General features: G+C 42.8%; 1 protein-coding gene across 1 annotated transcript in view; it reads left to right on the top strand.

The window, feature by feature from the left end:
• Positions 1-19,098, top strand: part of LOC133652726 (voltage-dependent T-type calcium channel subunit alpha-1H-like) — a 70,918-nt gene that overhangs the window by 1,161 nt on the left and 50,659 nt on the right. Inside the window, exons 2-3 of the mRNA XM_062051778.1 lie at positions 6,689-6,822; positions 7,545-7,642. Of these exons, the coding sequence (XP_061907762.1) occupies positions 6,689-6,822; positions 7,545-7,642 (232 nt within the window). The remainder of the gene's footprint in view (positions 1-6,688; positions 6,823-7,544; positions 7,643-19,098) is intronic.

Here is a 19,098-nt window from a genome sequence, read left to right as displayed (position 1 = left end):
AAATGTGGTCATTTCCCAACCAATATTGTACAACACAAATACAACGTTGAAACAACATGCTTTTCGACGACGTTTATTTAATGTCAGGTTGTGACATTGATTTGACCATTGAATTTTCGTCATTTCCACAATCAATATTCTACAACACAAATACAACGTTGAAACAACATGCTGTTTGATGGCGTTTCATCAAAGTTGGGTTCTGATGTTGATTTGACCATTGAATTTTGGTCATTTCCCAACCAATATTTTACAACACAAATAAAACATTGAAACAAAAAGACGACGTTTATTTAATGACAGGTTGTGACGTTGATTTGACCGTTGAAATTTAGTAATTTCCCAACCAATATTTTACAACACAAATACAACGTTGGAACAACATGTTTTTTGACGATGTTGATTAGACCAATGAATTTTGGTCATTTTCCAACCAATATTTTACAACAAAAATAAAACGTTGGAACAACATGCTTTTCAACGAGGTTTTTTTAATGTCAGGTTGTGACGTTGATTTGACCGTTGAAATTTAGTTATTTCAGAACCAATATTGTACAACACAAATACGTTTAATCAATGTCAGGTTGTGACATTGATTTGACCGTTGAATTTTGGTGATTTTCCAACCAATATTTTACAACGTTGAAACAACAAGCGTTTTGACAACATTTACTCAATGTCAGCTTTTGATATTAATATGACCATTGAAATGTGGTCATTTTCCAACCAATATTCTACAACACGAATAAAACGTTGGAACAACATGCTTTTTGACGACGATGATTTGACCATTGAATTTTGGTCATTTTCCAACCAATATTTTGGAACAACATGCTTTTTGACGACGTTTATTTTATGTCAGGTTGTGATGTTGATTTGACCATTGAATTTTGGTCATTTCCCCGATCAATATTCTACAACACAAATACAACGTTGAAGTTAAAGTTAAAGTACCAATGATTGTCACACCCACACACTAGGTGTGGTGAAATTTGTCCTCTGCATTTGACCCATCCCCATGGTCACCCCCTGGGAGGTGAGGGGAGCAGTGGGCAGCGGCGGTGCCGCGCCCGGGAATCATTTTTGATGATTTAACCCCCAATTCCAACCCTTGATGCTGAGTGCCAAGCAGGGAGGTAATGGGTCCCATTTTTATAGTCTTTGGTATGACTCGTCCGGGGTTTGAACTCACAACCTACCGATCTCAGGGCGGACACTCTAACCACTAGGACACTGAGTAGGTGGCCTAGAATCGTGCAGCCCAAAACATGCTTTTTGACGACGTTTATTTAATGTCAGGTTGTGACGTTTGAAATGTTTTCATTTCCCAACCAATATTCTACAACACAAATCCAACGTTGAAACAACATGCTTTTTGACAACGTTTATTTAATGTTAGGTTGTGATGTGGATTTGACCATTGAAATGTGGTCATTTTCCAACCAACAACGTGGATCCAACGTTAGACAACATTGTCTCAATTTACAAAATGATTTTACAACGTTGTTTCAGAGTGAGTTTTAAAGGACATGTACGTATAATCAACGTTGTATCAACGTCTTGTGCCTGCTGAGTTCCTATGTGTAAGTAATTCTAATGTATAATTATTTGATACTTGTTTATATTGACAAATGTGCTGTTTTACACTGCAATATTGTTCAATGATTATTACCTATGTCTAGCTTGGGTGCTATTGCTTGCCTAGCTGTTGTGTAGCTGCTAGCTCCTAGTAGCCTATAGCCTTGCATGCTTACCTTTTGTAAATGACTAAATTAGAAGAAAAGACCAAACGTGTGATTATTGGTGTATATTTAGACGTTATGCGATCAGAATAATAATAAAACCGAAAATGTAGACCAAACACTGCAAAAATAGTACAATTGACATATATAAGAATATATTAATTATGTACTAGTGAATAAAGTATCACAAATCTGATCTTCATATTTGGCATATTAAGGGGTCTAGTTAAATCCTAAAATAAGACAGATACTGCAATTACATCTTGCAAGCACATCCTGCTGCAAGTGCTGCTATTATGTTTAATGTCTGGATAAAAGGCAATAAAAACTTCACCCATCCCACTGCCTCTCATGTGGGCCGTTTGTTTTTACGAGGTGAGCTTGTTATATTCCAATACAGACTTTTTTTTATCTTCACGGATTTTAACGTTTAATTAATTGAAACGCTGATGAAACTCCCGTTTGGTGCGAGCACTCACTCGGCATTACCTCACCCGAGATTTCAAATGTGTTATATTATCTACGCTCTCGCCAATGAAGATGCAAATAACAAGTGCTAAATAGCATTAACAAACTATAAAAGTGTGTGTACCACTAGTGGGCGTGTTGTGGGTGATCTAGTAAGACTGCATGCACAATTGACAACAAAGTACTGCAGACCGCCATACTGAAGACAGGGATTCTGCCTGTCATCCGCGTTCACACTCATTTACTGCAATGTGTGCTCCAACCTGTGATGTTTTACTACATGATGCAGCACCATATTCTGTAGGCTACCACCTTTTAGGCTCCAGCGCGATCGGAAACTATTGTTAGCATCTCGAAAGTGCACACTACGACATACGCTGGAATGATCCACCCCTACGAAAATGCATGGTTCAAGAATGTTTTTATTGTAGATGTATTCATAATATCTTATCTATAAAATAACGAACACGGTATTTTAATATCAGACGCAAAACAAACAATTGTTTTTGTTATATTGTAAAACTTCCAAACGTTGCTTGGAGTGATGAATGAAGAATCCAAACGAGTAAAAACGCTATAGACTGCTAGAAGACAGAACGGCACTTGTACTTCTAATGGAAGGACACTGCAGCACCTGCAGTGAGCGAACTTGTCCAAGAGATAGTGCCATAGCACTATTTTAGTTTCTTTTTTTTTTTTTTTTTTTACTATTTGCAATATAGCTCCTCCAATGGGCTCACCACTCATGGGAGGGGCCATAGAGGTCGGGTGCATTGTGAGCTGGGCGGCAGCCGAAGGCAGGGCACTTGGCGGTCCGATCCTCGGCTACATAAGCTAGCTCTTGGGACGTGGAACGTCACCTCGCTGGGGGGGAAGGAGCCTGAGCTTGTGCGCGAGGTAGAGAAGTTCCGGCTGGATATAGTCGGACTCACCTCGACGCACAGCAAGGGCTCTGGAACCAGTTCTCTCGAGAGGGGCTGGACTCTCTTCCATACTGGCGTTGCACGCAGAGAGAGGCGACGAGCTGGGGTAGCAATTCTTGTTGCCCCCCGGCTCAGAGCCTGCACGTTGGAGTTCAACCCGGTGGACGAGAGGGTAGCCTCCCTCCGCCTTCGGGTGGGGGGACGGGTCCTGACTGTTGTTTGTGCTTACGCACCAAACGGCAGTTCAGAGTACCCACTCTTTTTGGATACATTCGAGGGAGTACTGGAGAGTGCTCCCCCGGGTGATTCCCTTGTCCTACTGGGTGACTTCAACGCTCATGTTGGCAACGACAGTGAAACCTAGAGAGGTGTGATTGGGAAGAATGGCCGCCCGGATCTGAACCCGAGTGGTGTTTTGTTATTGGACTTTTGTGCTCGTCACAGATTGTCCATAACGAACACCATGTTCAAGCATAAGGGTGTCCATATGTGCACTTGGCACCAGGACACCCTAGGCCGCAGTTCCATGATCGACTTTGTAGTTGTGTCATCGGATTTGCGGCCTCATGTTTTGGACACTCGGGTGAAAAAAGGGGCGTAGCTTTCTACCGATCACCACCTGGTGGTGAGTTGGCTGCGATGGTGGGGGAGGATGCCGGACAGACCTGGCAAGCCCAAACGCATTGTGAGGGTCTGCTGGGAACGTCTGGCAGAGTCTCCTGTCAGAGAGAGTTTCAATTCCCACCTCCGGAAGAACTTTGAACATGTCACGAGGGAGGTGCTGGACATTGAGTCCGAGTGGACCATGTTCCGCACCACTATTGTCGAGGCGGCTGATTGGAGCTGTGGCCGCAAGGTAGTTGGTGCCTGTCGTGGCGGTAATTCTAGAACCCGTTGGTGGACACCGGTGGTGAGGGATGCCGTCAAGCTGAAGAAGGAGTCCTATCGGGTTCTTTTGGCTCATGGGACTCCTGAGGCAGCGGACAGGTACCGACAGGCCAAGCGGTGTGCGGCTTCAGCGGTCGCGGAGGCAAAAACTCGGACATTGGAGGAGTTCGGCGAGGCCATGGAAAACGACTTCCGGACGACTTCCGGACGTCTTCGAAGCGATTTTGGACCACCATCCGCCGCCTCAGGAAGGGGAAGCAGTGCACTGTCAACACCGTGTATGGTGCGGATGGTGTTCTGCTGACCTCGACTGCGGATGTTGTGGATCGGTGGAGGGAATACTTCGAAGACCTCCTCAATCCCACCGACACGTCTTCCTATGAGGAAGCAGTGCCTGGGGAATCTGTGGTGGGCTCTCCTATTTCTGGGGCTGAGTGGAGTGCCATCTCCGGGTTGGGGAGGAGACCCTGCCCCAAGTGGAGGAGTTCAAGTACCTAGGAGTCTTGTTCACGAGTGAGGGAAACGTGGATCGTGAGATCGACAGGCGAATCGGTGCGGCGTCTTCAGTAATGCGGACGCTGTATAGGTCCGTTGTGGTGAAGAAGGAGCTGAGCCGGAAGGCAAAGCTCTCAATTTACCGGTCGATCTACGTTCCCATCCTCACCTATGGTCATGAGCTTTGGGTCATGACCGAAAGGACAAGATCACGGGTACAGGCGGCTGAAATGAGTTTCCTCCGCCGGGAGGCGGGGCTCTCCCTTAGAGATAGGGTGAGAAGCTGTGCCATCCGGGGGGAGCTCAAAGTAAAGCCGCTGCTCCTCCACATCGAGAGGAGCCAGATGAGGTGGTTCGGGCATCTGGTCAGGATGCCACCCGAATGCCTCCCTCGGGAGGTGTTTAGGGCACGTCCAACCAGTAGGAGGCCACGGGGAAGACACAGGACACGTTGGGAAGACTATGTCTCCCGGCTGGCCTGGGAACGCCTCGGGATCCCCCGGGAGGAGCTGGACGAAGTGGCTGGGGAGAGGAAAATCTGAGCTTCCCTGCTTAGGCTGCTGCCCCCGCGACCCGACCTCGGATAAGCGGAAGAAGATGGATGGATGGATGGATGCAATATAGCTGTCAGCAAAATTAGGCCGCAGGGTTTAAAGCATAGGGAAAAAGTAGTAGCTTGCAGTCCGGAGTTTAGGGTAGTCTTGGCAGGTGCATAATCACCAACATGCAGTAACATAAATACTGCTAAAAGCAGCTTTTTAATGCAGATGCTGAATCCATCGGAGAGCGTGCAGGTGTACATCGTGTTGTGACCGGGTGAATCTATATAAGTTTTATGAAGTTTATTTTTAACTGTTACAGGAAAAAAATGACTTAGAGATATACATTTAAACAATGTACCTTTTCAAAAGATAAATTATGATACTTTTGGATAGCATGAGGGGCGTGGTTTCATTTGCAATCTGGGAACGCTTCCAGAAACGAACATATTGCAAACGCTAAAGCCTGTCAACTGTAAATCCAGACCAGTGTTTCTCAAACTGATTCTAAATCGATTCATGAGTTTTAAAAGTTGATTTAAAAACAATATAAAAAATAAAAAACATAATAACATTTTCTAAGAATACAATTTTTAAAAGGCGTTTTTAGGCTATCTTAATGCAACCAGAAGGAGCTTTTCTAACCTTTACCTGTTTTGAAAAAGTTACATTATAATTATTATGCCAAGAATCGATTCTGAATCTTATCGTCACCTCAGTAATTGGAATTGGATCGAATCCCCTGATGCTAGCATTTAGCATGTGTCAAGTAGCAAGTCATATGAATATAAAGCGTCAAAGACCAAGTTATATGACTGAGGTGTTTGGCTGTACAACTGGATAAAAATGTTTGCGTGCTCATGTTAGCATGCCACAATGCTAACTTGTGGTGCACAAAATAATCCAATTGATATCCGAATATCGATTTTTATCCATCCCGATTCCAAATCGATACATCATTTAAAAAAGTTGATAAAAAAAAAATATATATATATATATATATATATATATATATATATATATATATATATATATATATATATATATATATAGTATATCTTAATGAAACCAGAAGGAGTTTTTTTAATCTGTAAACTGTTTTGAAAAAGTTACATTATAAGTTACATTATAATTATCATACCAAATAATACATTGCAATAATCGGTTTGAGTCGAGAATCGCGTTGAATTGGAATCGATTCTGAATCGTATCGTCATACCAGGAATCGGATCGAATCATTAGATGCCCAAAGTTTTGCGCCCCTAATGCTAACAGTTAGCATGTGTCAAGTAGCAAGTCGTATGAATACAAAGCATACACATGTACAATTAGCTAAAATCGTTAGCATGTTAAAAGTTAGCACTCATATGAAATGAGTTGAAAAAAGTTAGCGTGCTAATTTTAGCATGCCACAATACTAACTAGCGGTGCACAAACTAATCAATTCACAACCGAATCGCGATTCTTATTCATCCCATTGCAATACTCAGTTTGAATCGAGAATCGTATTGAATTGAAATTGATTCTGAATCGCATCGTCACCCCAGGAATCGGATCGGATCGTTATGTGTCCAAAGATTCACACTGTTTACCAGTTTCCAAATGAGTTCTGTTCTGTCTGTTTTCTCGTCAGGTTTTGGATGACTGTATATTTGCCTTCTTTGCGGTGGAAATGATCATCAAGATGGTGGCCCTGGGGATTTTTGGCAGCAATTGTTACCTTGGCGACAAGTGGAACCAGCTGGACTTTGTCATCGTCATGGCGGGGTTCGTATCCCACAATGCTTTTCTTGTTTGCCCTCAAACTGTCCACCTAGTACTGCAATTCCGCAGTGCTGTGCTAAATTTCCCGACAATCGAGGAACATGTAAAGGAACACATATTTGGTCCCTGGGTAAATCCTTTATAGCTGCATCCCTGCGGAATTGCAGGCAAAACACAGTTTTCTAGTAACCCTCCGAGGTATGCACCGGCTCCATCGTTAACCAACCAACACAGGATGAATAAATGCTGAGGGACATTTATTTCCCTCGCAGTCTTACAGCACGCCTTCAAAGAGATACAGCAACTGAGACTGTCACTCACAATCAGAATGACATTTTCATGCCGAGTACACTCTCCGTACAAAACCATTCTTCAGTGTCATGGTACATAAACAGAGTGAGATAAGGGCATCGCATTAAGTACCAGGAGTGAATAAACAAGGACTGCATGCCCTAGGCTCCTGGAGACGCTCAGTTCTTGTCGGAGGAAGATCAAAACAAAGAAAAACAGACGCAAAAACACATCAATGTGCTGAGGATGACTTACGCAAATGATGTTATTGGTAATTGTTGTTGTTGACCTGTATTCCCACTAATTAACTGCTGGTTGAATAAACGGATTATCATCTTTGTAAAAGCAACTGTCATAGGAAATCCCATTAGACTGTGAAGATGCACCTTGTGGCAAATGTGTGCGCAGTATTTTAAAACTCTGTGCATCCTTAGGGTGTTGGAGTACTCGCTGGATGGACAGAATGCCAGCTTCTCAGCCATCCGCACAGTCCGAGTTCTCCGGCCTCTGCGGGCCATCAACAGAGTACCAAGTAAGTACATAGTCTTTTTCCGACTGTAGGGACTTTTTGGAGTTCCTATAACCTTTTTAGTCCCCGGGCAGTTTTTCGTCGTATTCCGACATACGGGAACCAGGGACTATGGCCCTCAGATCCTATAACCATTTTAGCTCCTACTCTGGGGCAGGGTCTAAACTGAGTCCCATAAGAACTAAAATACGTAGGTGTTTGAGGATTGGTTGAACTGACGAGCTACGCCACAACACAGACCCGCCATTTTTTTAAAGTCCCACCGTTGTTGCTGTTACGACATCGTAACAGCAACAGGAAAAATGGACACAGTAGCCTCTGAGGTCTCCATTTTTGCTTGTGTTGTTTCTTTGTTCACTTTTCGCAGGCGTGTTGTTGGTTGTTTTGCAGTGGTGGGTGAGGCGCTAATGTAATACGTCATGGGTCGCCGGCGGATATGCGTCACACATCTTTCTTACTAAGGTCCCCAGCATCCCCAGGCATGTGAAAATGTGAAAAGGAAAAGTCCCTGTTGGCAAGGGTAGTTCCTATAACTAAACTCAAGTGTGGTAGTTCTTAGAATTGTGTCCCGAGAACTGGTGTATGCAAATCCGGCTCACGTTTGAGCCTTGCGTTGACATACATGAATTACAGTAATAGTATATCAACTTTCAAACTTTATTGGTTGTATGACCGAGCTCATAACTCCAACTACTAGTATCTCTTGCAATTTGTATTCTTATAGAAAGACCTGTGTGTTTATTTCGATACCTGACAGTTCCGGCTACAACTGGGGCTTTCCTCAGAGGTTGTTGCGTGATGTTCATGTGACGTGTCTGGTCAGCTGATTTCAACAGTTTTAGGCACTGTCAGCCTGCTTTTAGTAGCAGGCTGACAGCGCCATCTGCAGTCCGACTTTTTCAGGACTTTGTCCCAGGTGTGGGAAAGTCGGTACGCCCCACCGTCCCGGTTCACAGTCTAGGGGGCACGCTTCCGAATCTCAATGGCTTCTATGATCCAACAGTGGTGTTTGTTGCTCTCGGTGCCGATGACATGGGCGTTGTCCCACTCTATGTGGTGGATCTCCGTCTTGCAGTGGTTTGATACAGCAGACTTCAGCTGTTCTTGTTCTGCTTGTCGTCTGGTGGCTCGATTTGAGGCTTTTGATGTTTCCTTTTCACATTCTTTTCTGTGCTCTTTCTTCCTGATGTTAAGCGCTCTGCCAGTTTCTCCCATGTATGATTTTTTGCAAGACAAACAAGGTATCTCATTTATTACTTTTCATTTGTGTTCTTGGTCTATTTTGTCCTTAAGGTGGACTAACAACTGTCGTAGTTTGGTGTGAGGTTTAACCAGAGTATTGATGTTGTGCTTGTTCATGGCCCGCTGTACACTATCTGTGACCCGTGACCCCCTGACGTATAGAAGTATGACCATGGCCCAGTTTGGTTTGTTTTTTGTTTCGTTTTAATGACGTTTTGTTTAGCTTTTTGCCGTTGTGTATCTATGGCCCACTTTGGGTAGTTGCAAGTTCTTAGCATTTTTCTAATGTGCTGTTCTGCCTCCTTTCTGTCTTATTCTTGAGTGATGAGATTGGTGCGTTCAAAATGTGCTCTTATGACTGAGAGTTTGTGAGCCATTGGGATCCAGTGGCGCGGCCCCATACTGTGAACCGGGACGGTGGGGCATACCAACTTTCCCACACCTGGGACAAAGTCCTCAAGAAGTCGGACTGCAGATGGCACTGTCAGCCTGCTACTGTGAGCAGGAAGACAGCGCTAAAGACTGTTTAAATCAGCTGACCAGACACGTCACATCAACATCTCGTAACGACCTCTGAGGAAGGCCATAGTTGTAGCCAAAACTGTCAGGTATCGAAATAAACACAGAGGTCTGGCTATAAGAAATCAAAATTGCACAATTATTATGAGACCTAATGAACCTAATTGGACTATTAGTATCTCAAATCAACTCCCAACTCGCTTTCTTTGTTCTGAATGTTGGAAAACAAAGTTATGTCGATCTTGAGCTATTAATTTATGCTAGTGAAGAAGACCGGGCGGGTATCAACGGGGTTCATCCTCACAGTCGCTACGCCAACTAGCGGTTGGGAGGCTCCGAACTCAAATGAATACTCACAGTTTAAAGCATGACAAAAAGTTGAGACAGCTCGTATCTCAAAATACTTGTAAGTTGAGGTACAACTGTACTACGTCCACAGTACCTAAAGTATATGTCCGCACTGCAGGTCAAATCAGATTTTTTTGCCAATATGTGACATTTATCCGATTTTTTCATGTCAATTTGAACAGTACGTTTCCGTTTTTTTTTTTTTTTAATCCAACCTAGACCTCTGTGCAGCTATAAATCCGTTATGTATCCGATGCACGATCAGATCGTGTTCATTCGACATATACGTCATTAAAAAGCGACAAACGTTAAATTACCCTTTTTATCTGCATTTTGGACATCAAGTCATGGATGGCATGAATTTCCTACAGCTCAACCAGGAGGTTGAGAGGTTTTAGTTTTAGGTCCTGAAAGCCAGAGGGTGAAACGTTTACCCAAATTACAAGATTTTAAACACAAAATGTATAAAATCTGGGCATGACTTTTGACTCTGAGTTGACTTTACCCCACATAATAAAAATGTTACAAAAATATTTTTTTATCATTTTAAGATGGCCAGAATCCGTCCGTTTCGCTCTCGGGCCAACACAGAGGCACACCTGTACGTTATCATTTTCTGTCGTTCAGACTATCGTAATACCCTGCTCTGTGGTATTCCCAAAAATAATTTTAGAACTCTACAAGTATTATTATTTTGATACAATTGTTACAATACATTGTACTGGCTGACAAGGGGCCAGAGGGCGGGAGCACATTACACCAGTTTTAAAGTCGCTCCATTGGCACCCCGTCCATTTTGGGGTCAATTTTAAAGTTCTGTTATTAGTTTTTGAATGTTTTAATGGCCTTGCCCCTTTTTATCTTTTTGACCTGCTTTTACCATATCAACCCTGTACTATTATTCTGTCAATGTTAAGTTTTGAGTGATGTACCACAGTACCGACACAGCACTTTTAAAGATTGTAAATGGCATCAGTTGGACTCTAGATAATAAAGAGCAAACAGTGTTGGTTCTGCTGGATCTAAGAGTCATTTTTGGCACAGTGTACCCTAACATTTGATATCTTATAAATATATTATCTCACAGACGGTGCAGACACAGTGTTTATGTAAATATGGATGCATATTCCTCGGGAACCCATGATATAAGATGTGGGGTTCCTCAATGCTCAATTTTAGGTCCCATTCTTTTTCATCTTCATATGCTGCCTCTTGGGGATGTAATTAAGAGACACAGCATCAGTTTCCACGGTTACGCTGATGATACACAGTTGTACATTGCCATGTCTCCTGATGACACAGGACCAATAGATCTACTTTTTAACTGCATCGTAAACATCAAGTCATGGATGGCAGTGAATTCCTTACAGCTCAATCAGGACAAAACGGAGGTTTTAGTTTTAGGCCCCGTAGACCAGAGGGAGTAACTTTTACCGAAATTACAGGATTTTAAACCACAGTCTATAAAAAATCTGGGCGTGATTTTTGTACTCCGAGCGGACTTTTATCCCACATTTTAAAAAATATTACAAAAATAGGTTCTTATGCTCACAGACAGAATCCGTCTGTTTTGCTCTCAGGCCGACACGGAGGCACCAATGTACATTTTTATTTCGTAATGCCCTGCTCTCTGGTATTCCCAAAAAATATTTTAGAACTCTACAAGTATTATTATTATTAAACAATTGTTAAGGCGGGAGCACATTACACTTGTTTTAAAGTCGCTCCATTGGCACCCGGTCTGCTTCAGGGTGGACTTTAAAGTTCTGTTATTACTTGTTTAATGTCTTAATGGCCTTGCACCTTCTTATTAGGGATGTTCGATAATGGCTTTTTGCCGATATCCGATATTCCGATACTGTCCAACTCTTTAATTACAGATACCGATATCAACCGATACCGATACCAACCGATACCGATATATACAGTCGTGGAATTAACACATCATTATGCCTAATTTGGACAACCAGGTCAGGTCAGGTCAGGTCAGGTCGGGTTAATACCGCCACTGGTAAGATGTACCCCCGTGCTACCTGCCGCATTCGGGCAGATGGGGCTCGTAAGCCTTGGATGGCAACCTGTCTAGGAGAAGGTCACTCTGAACTAAAACCGGGACTGCGAGGAGTTGCGCCCCACAGTTCGCTATTAGCATAGTAAAGCCAACCATGGAGTACAAAGTCATCCCAAATCCTATACTTCCAGCGGCGGGAGTCCGCAGGAACATCGCAGCGGACGGTGGTGCTGGTCCTCCTCCTTGAGGACACCATGACGACAGGACCTCAAACCCTGGGATTGTCCCAGGGAGGGTCCTGTCCGAACACAGCACCCCGTCCAATGCACTCATGCGCTGTCGGAGACCATTTGTTATGGGAACCTTCAACGCATGCACAGCGAGAGAAGAAGCGAGATTGATAGAGCTTGCACACTGTGCAGAGGAACGGGGAGTGGAGATCCTGGGGGTCCAAGAACACAGGAGAGTGCACACTGATGACCCCATCCTGTACTGCAGAGTGGAGAGATGCACGTTCATTTCTGCATCTGCGTGGAGGAACGAGGCCCAGGCCGCAACAGGCGGTGTAGGGTTAATGCTGGGCCCACGGGCACGTAAGGCACTCCGTCGGGTTTACCACCACACCGACAGGATTCTGAGCGCAGAGTTCTCGGGCAACCCAGTAACAACAGTCATAGTCGTGTACTCACCCCCCAACGTGGCACCATCTGACGTGGTGGGGAAGTTATTTGAGGACCTTGTAAGAGCGGTCCGTGGCGTCCCAGCGCACAACTTCCTGGCAATCCTTGGGGACTTCAATGCAAGGCTTGGACCAGAGGACGCACCCTTCCCTTACCACGACTCTACCAACCGCAACGGCACCTACCTCACTGCCTTCCTCATGGAACACGAGCTACTGGCGGCGAATACCATCTTCCGGAAGAGAACAGGAAAGAGGTGGACCTTCCGAGACCGAGCCTCAGGAACACTACGGCAGCTAGATTACATCCTAGTGAGGAAGAAATGGAGGAACTCCATCCTGAATGCTGAGCCATACAGCACTTTTAGTTCTGTGGGCTCAGACCACCGTGTGGTCTCAATGAGAGTTTGCCTGAGCCTCAGAGTCCCCAAACCAAGTCCCAAGATCCGGTATAACTGGAAAGCTTTCTCAAGTGACCCTGGCCTTCAAACCAGATACGTAGAGGAGATGAGGAGACGATTCCAGCAGCTGGACAGGGGAGCGGAGGCCAGTGGAGCATACAGGAGATTCGTCACTGCGAATGAGGAGGCGACCAGGCTGTGCATGCCCATGATGGAGAGAGTCAGTACCTCCAGACGATCCAAACACCCAGAGGTCGTAGCAGCACGAGGGATGGTGGAGGAAGCCCGCCTCAACTTTGAACGGGAACCAACTGTGGAGAGGCGTGGCGAGCTGAATGAAGCCAAACAGTTTATTTTCAGATGCTATGATACCATCAAAGGGGAAGAACTGATGGAGAGAGTGCGGAGGGTGCAGGCGGCGCAAGGTGAACAACAGTATGGCGAGGCCTGGAGGGTCATCAATGAGATGACGGGGCGGAAGAGGACCAAGGAGGGACAGGTGGAGGGACACAGCCCGGAGGAGAGGGTGACAACCTGGTCCAGTCACTTCAAAAGGCTGCTGGGAGAAACAGCAGACGCAGCTGAGGAAGAAGAAATACCATCAGTCCTCCCAAACCTGAACATCAACGATGGTCCCTTCACACTCGGAGAGCTCGCCAGGGCAAAAGCCACAGTAAGAGTGGGAAAAAGCGCTGGCCCGGACGGCATACCCCCAGAGGTCGTGAAGAACTGTGATCTTGATGACATCATTCTAGAGTTCTGCAACCTTGCTCTGCTGCACAATCGGCTGCCTGATATGTGGTCTCTATCAAATATCGTACCAGTGCCCAAATCCGGAGACCTCTCGAAGCCAGACAACTACCGAGGCATCAGCCTGACCTGTATCACTGCGAAAGTCTACAACCGCATGATCCTAAACAGGGTCCGGCATGCAATCGACCCTCACCTGAGAGTACATCAGAATGGCTTTCGAGAAGGACGAACAACTACAGCCCAGATCTTGGCACTTAGGAGATTGATTGAGGAGGTGAGGAAGGACAACCTGACTGCAGTCCTATGCTTCATAGACTTCAAAAAGGCATTTGACTCGATACATCGAGGCACGATGGTGAAGATCTTGAAGGCATACAGTATTCCTCCGAACCTACTCCGAGCAATAGAGTCCATGTACGCAGGAACAAGGGCCAGGGTGGTGACCCCAGATGGCAACAGCGAGGAGTTTGACATCCTGGCTGGAGTTATACAAGGGGATACACTAGCCCCCTTCCTCTTCATCATAGTCCTTGATCATGCGCTCAGGAAGGCAATACATGGGCGAGAGCAGGAACTTGGCTTCACGCTGACACCAAGGAAGTCGAGTCGACAACCGGCAGTGGTCCTGACAGACCTTGACTATGCGGATGACATCAGTCTGCTCTCCAACAACGTGGAACAAGCACAAGAACTCCTACACAGGGTAGAGCTAGAGTGCGCCAAGGTTGGCCTTAGGCTAAATGCCAAGAAAACTGAGGTCATGACCTACAATGTTCCACCAGAACATCAACCTCTGATAACAGCAGGAGGCACTGTGCTGAAAGAAGTTGAGGACTTCAAATACCTGGGCGGATGGGTCAACTCAACTGAGCAGGATTTAAAAGTGAGGAAGGCACTTGCATGGAGGGCCCTGAATGGCATGACCAGTGTATGGAGCTCCAACCTCCCCCGCCAAATCAAACTCAGCTTCTTCTACGCGACAGTTGAGTCCGTTCTCCTCTATGGCAGCGAATGCTGGACCCTGAAGCCAACCCTGGAGAGGTCTCTGGATGGTTGCTACACCAGGATGCTGCGTGCAGTGCATAACATCAACAAGAGTGCGCACGTAACCGACAGAGTCCTCTACAGGGGAATACCAAGGGTGAGCGAGAAGATTGCTGTAAGGAGAATGAGACTAGCAGGGCACTGCCAAAGGCATCAGGAGCTGCCAGCCAGCAAATTGGTACTGTGGGAACCAACACATGGGCATCGGTCAAGAGGACGTCCCACACTAACGTACGTGGATGTACTCAAGAAGGATGCAGGAGCTCAGAGTACCAAGGAACTGGCCAAATGTATGGAGAATCGGGATGACTGGAAGCAACGATGGAAGGCTCGTCTGAGGACGACCTAGAGAGAGAGAGAGGTATGGTGAAGATAAGGTTCTTTTTTTAAAAATTAAAAAAATTAAAATAAGATAAATAAATTAAAAACATTTTCTTGAATAAAAAAGAAAGTAAAACAATATAAAAACAGTTACATAGAAACTAGTAATTAATGAAAATGAGTAAAATTAACTGTTAAAGGTTGTACTGTTAGTGGACCAGCAGCACGCACAATCATGTGTGCTTACCGATTGTATCCCTTGCAGACTGTATTGATATATATTGATATATAATGTAGGAACCAGAAATATTAATAACAGAAAGAGACAACCCTTTTGTGTGAATCAGTATACATGAGGGAGGGAGGTTTTTTGGGTTGGTGCACTAATTGTAATTGTATCTTGTGTTTTTTATGTTGATTTAATAAAAAAAATTAATAAAAAAAACATGATTCCGATAAAAAAAAAAACGATACCGATAATTTCCGATATTACATTTTAAAGCATTTATCGGCTGATAATATTGGCAGGCCGATATTATCGGACATCTCTACTTCTTATCTATCTGACCTGCTTTTCCCGTATCAACCCTTCTGGATCCTGAGGTCCTCGTGCATCAAACTTTTGTGCAGTGAGGCAGCATTTAGCCAGTTCATTTCAGTTTCTGTCCAGTGTGGATGCCTCAAAGGTGGTGTTTTTTCCCCAGCCCCCCGTGCCGTGCCGTTTTTTGTGTGTCTGAAATATCGATACCTATTGTAGTTTACATGTATCATCAAAATGTGCAGACTTTTAGTAGGTTCATGGCCAATTAAAAAGTGACTGTAATAGTGGACATGAAGAGTTATTAAAATAGTCTTTTTGTCTGTTTATTGCAAATTGCAAAGTTCATAGTCTTGAACAAAACAAACTACATTTGTATTTAAGGTTAAATAAAACAATATCGATAAATACCATCGATTTGTATCGTGATATTCACGTCAATTATCGTAAAAAATTTGTTCGATAAAACGTTCGATATTTTTTATTTTCTTCTTTGTCGGAAATAAAAATGTTTACATTTCATATATTTTCATCTTTGTCCTTTTCTTCGATCAATAATGCCAATAATAATTTATATTGACCGAAATAAAAGACTTATATCAAGATACATCATTTTAGTTTTTTGTTCATGTGTGTAGTGTAAACCAGGAGTTCTTAACCGTTTTGACCTCGATGCCCAACTTTTACACTACAGAGGGGCCCGGGGCCCACGCACATTTTAACACCGAATTATTAGTCCCACTCTGGATTTTAATCGTATTCAATAATTATGTCTAACCTGCTTACCGTTTACAACCATGTCAAAAAATAAGAAACCATGTGTTAATTCAGAAATTGTATTTTTTATTTCAAACATAAACTTTAGGCTTGGCCAGACTGCTTAGAAAAATAAGAAGGGACTCGTAAATAACTGACGAAAAATAAACATACATACAATTACTGTATGTTGTCCTAAAATAAACTACATTAATAATGCATATGTTTCCTAAACTGTCAATACAATTTAAGTGTAAATAAATTCCAGCTTCACCACTTTAGTCATAATTTTTGCGCTTAAGAAACTTCTCTATGACTTTAACTCCAGGCTTCATCTGCTTGCTTGATATTGTCATTACTGCCACGGGTGGTAGAAAAATGTATTACAAGTGAGTACCGCTTCGGCCCATACGGACCACTGCTGATAAACAGACAATGGTTAAGAAACAGTTATCTAAACCGCATCATAAAACAGATTGTCTGCTTTTTTGCTTTTTTGTCTCTTGTGGACAAAAAACACACACACACGTGTTTTTCGGACTATGTAGGGACTGAACGTTTTACCTGCAACCTTATCATGGGGCCAACAATCGCCTCAGGGGCGATCTTTGCAGCTGGCACGGACAACGTGAAGTAAAAGCTCTATTCTTGTAGCGTGGCTAGTCTGGCTCATACTCAAGGTCAGGGGGGAAAGAGAGACACCCCCCCTCCACCTCCAAAAAGACCCAAAGGCCTGTTCCCTCTGTAGTGCATGCAAGCAAAGACACCACATAGATGTTCATCACCTGTTTTTCACGGTCTCATCTTCCCATCTTTGCCTCCGACTGTCGTCAAGATCAAGTATTTCCACCCATCAGCCATCACTGCTGCACCCGCACGTCTCTGTTTGTCACCGACAATTTTGCTACCACTCTGTCTCTGTTTGCCTTTCTGCTTAAGTGGAAGAGAAATATCCATTGTTCGACAGATGTTCATGTTTTTTCCTTGTGTAGCTTAATTACAGTGCGTGGTGCGTTTGTCATGTTTATCAGGCTCCCGCTGATTCTCCGCTTGGCACGCGGCCCTAATATTCATGCATATACTGTATATATATATATATATATATATATATGCTTGAATATATTCTTAATATTCATGCATACAAATAAATATGTATATATATATATATATATATATATATATATATATATATATATATATATATATATATATATATATATATATATATATATATATATATATATATATATAAGTGGCGTGCGGTGAGGTTAATGTCTGGTGAGGCACGACTGCATCATCACAGTCAGATTTACAAACATATGAACCTGCAGTGCAGGTGTACCTAATTTTGTGTCCCTGCGGTCGTTCGCGGCTCCTGCAGCGCGAGCATTGTTGTTTTTGCACTTTTGGGCTTCTTGTTAAGTGACTTTTTTTGGGTGGATTCGGTCTTGCACGTGGAGGGTTTGGGTGTGGGCTTTGGTTGGTGTGGCCGCGGCGCTCCCGTCGGGCGGTGCGTTCTGCGGCGGAGGTGCTTGGCACCAGGAGGCGGGGTTATGAGACGAGCCTCACACAGTGTCTTCGCTGCACTAAAAATATGTTACACACATACAGTTGTTGACAAAATACACTGTACATTATATACCTCAGCTAACTAAACTATGGAAATGTATAATATAATTCATATAGCAATACGGTCTCACTGCATAGCAGGCCAGCAGTTAGCCGAGTCATTGCGCACAATCCATGTTGAGGCACAACGCAGTGACGTGCCTCAACTGGCTGCTGAGCACCGTCTCTTATCAGTATTTGAACGGCAAATGTGAAAATAAAAATAAAAATAATCTAAAACTGGTGAAGTTAAATGGAAAATAACTTTAGTATAATCACTGGATACATATAACAATTTAATTATTATTTTTTTCTTTTTACTTTTTTTTTTCTTTCCATGATGGCAGGTGAGGCCGTGCCTCCCCTGCCTCTAGTGACTGCACGCCACTACATATATATATATATATATATATATATATATATATATATATATATATATATATATATATATATATATATATATATATTTATATATATATATATATATATATATATATATATATATATATATATATATATATATATATATATATATATATATGTTATATACATGTGTATATATATATATGTTATATACATGTGTATATATATATATATATATATATATATATATATATATATATATATATATATATATATATATATATATATATATATATATATATATATATATATATATATATATATATATATATATATATATATATGCAGCTCAATTGGTTTCACAACTGACCTTGTAATTCAAAATTAAATGAATTCAAATGAGTTTCATCCTTACTTGGCTACCCCAAAACGCCTCAACTTTAACATGTAAAATGTCGTTTGGAAATAAAAAAAATTCACTTTCAAATGACAAATATTGCATGAAAAACAATACAATAGCACATGGGTGTCCAAAGTGCCCGCAGCTATTTTTTTAACGGCCCGCAGCACATTAATTAAATGCTATAAAAGAAAAACGACATGAAAAAGTGGAATAAAAGAACAAACAGGTGAGATGTGAGAAGAACTAAATTGCAATTTTGACTAAATAACACAAAGCTGTTTTGAAAAAAAGAGCATTAAACGTAAAACAATTTAGAAAAAAAAATCATAATTTTTTATGCGCCTTATGGTCCGATAAAATATGCTACATTTGAAACACTTTCCTGTGGTCATCAGTAGGTAAGGTTGTATTTTTGCCTCATTCTTGTGAGAATCCTGTATGGGAATACCCCGGACGATCTGCAATGTGCTCAA

The sequence above is a fragment of the Entelurus aequoreus genome, linkage group LG06 (assembly GCF_033978785.1).
Source record: "Entelurus aequoreus isolate RoL-2023_Sb linkage group LG06, RoL_Eaeq_v1.1, whole genome shotgun sequence".
NCBI classification, from domain to species: Eukaryota; Metazoa; Chordata; class Actinopteri; order Syngnathiformes; family Syngnathidae; genus Entelurus; species Entelurus aequoreus.
The sequence above is the reverse complement of the archived record's forward strand: the minus strand, read 5'-3'. Positions and strand labels throughout refer to the sequence as shown.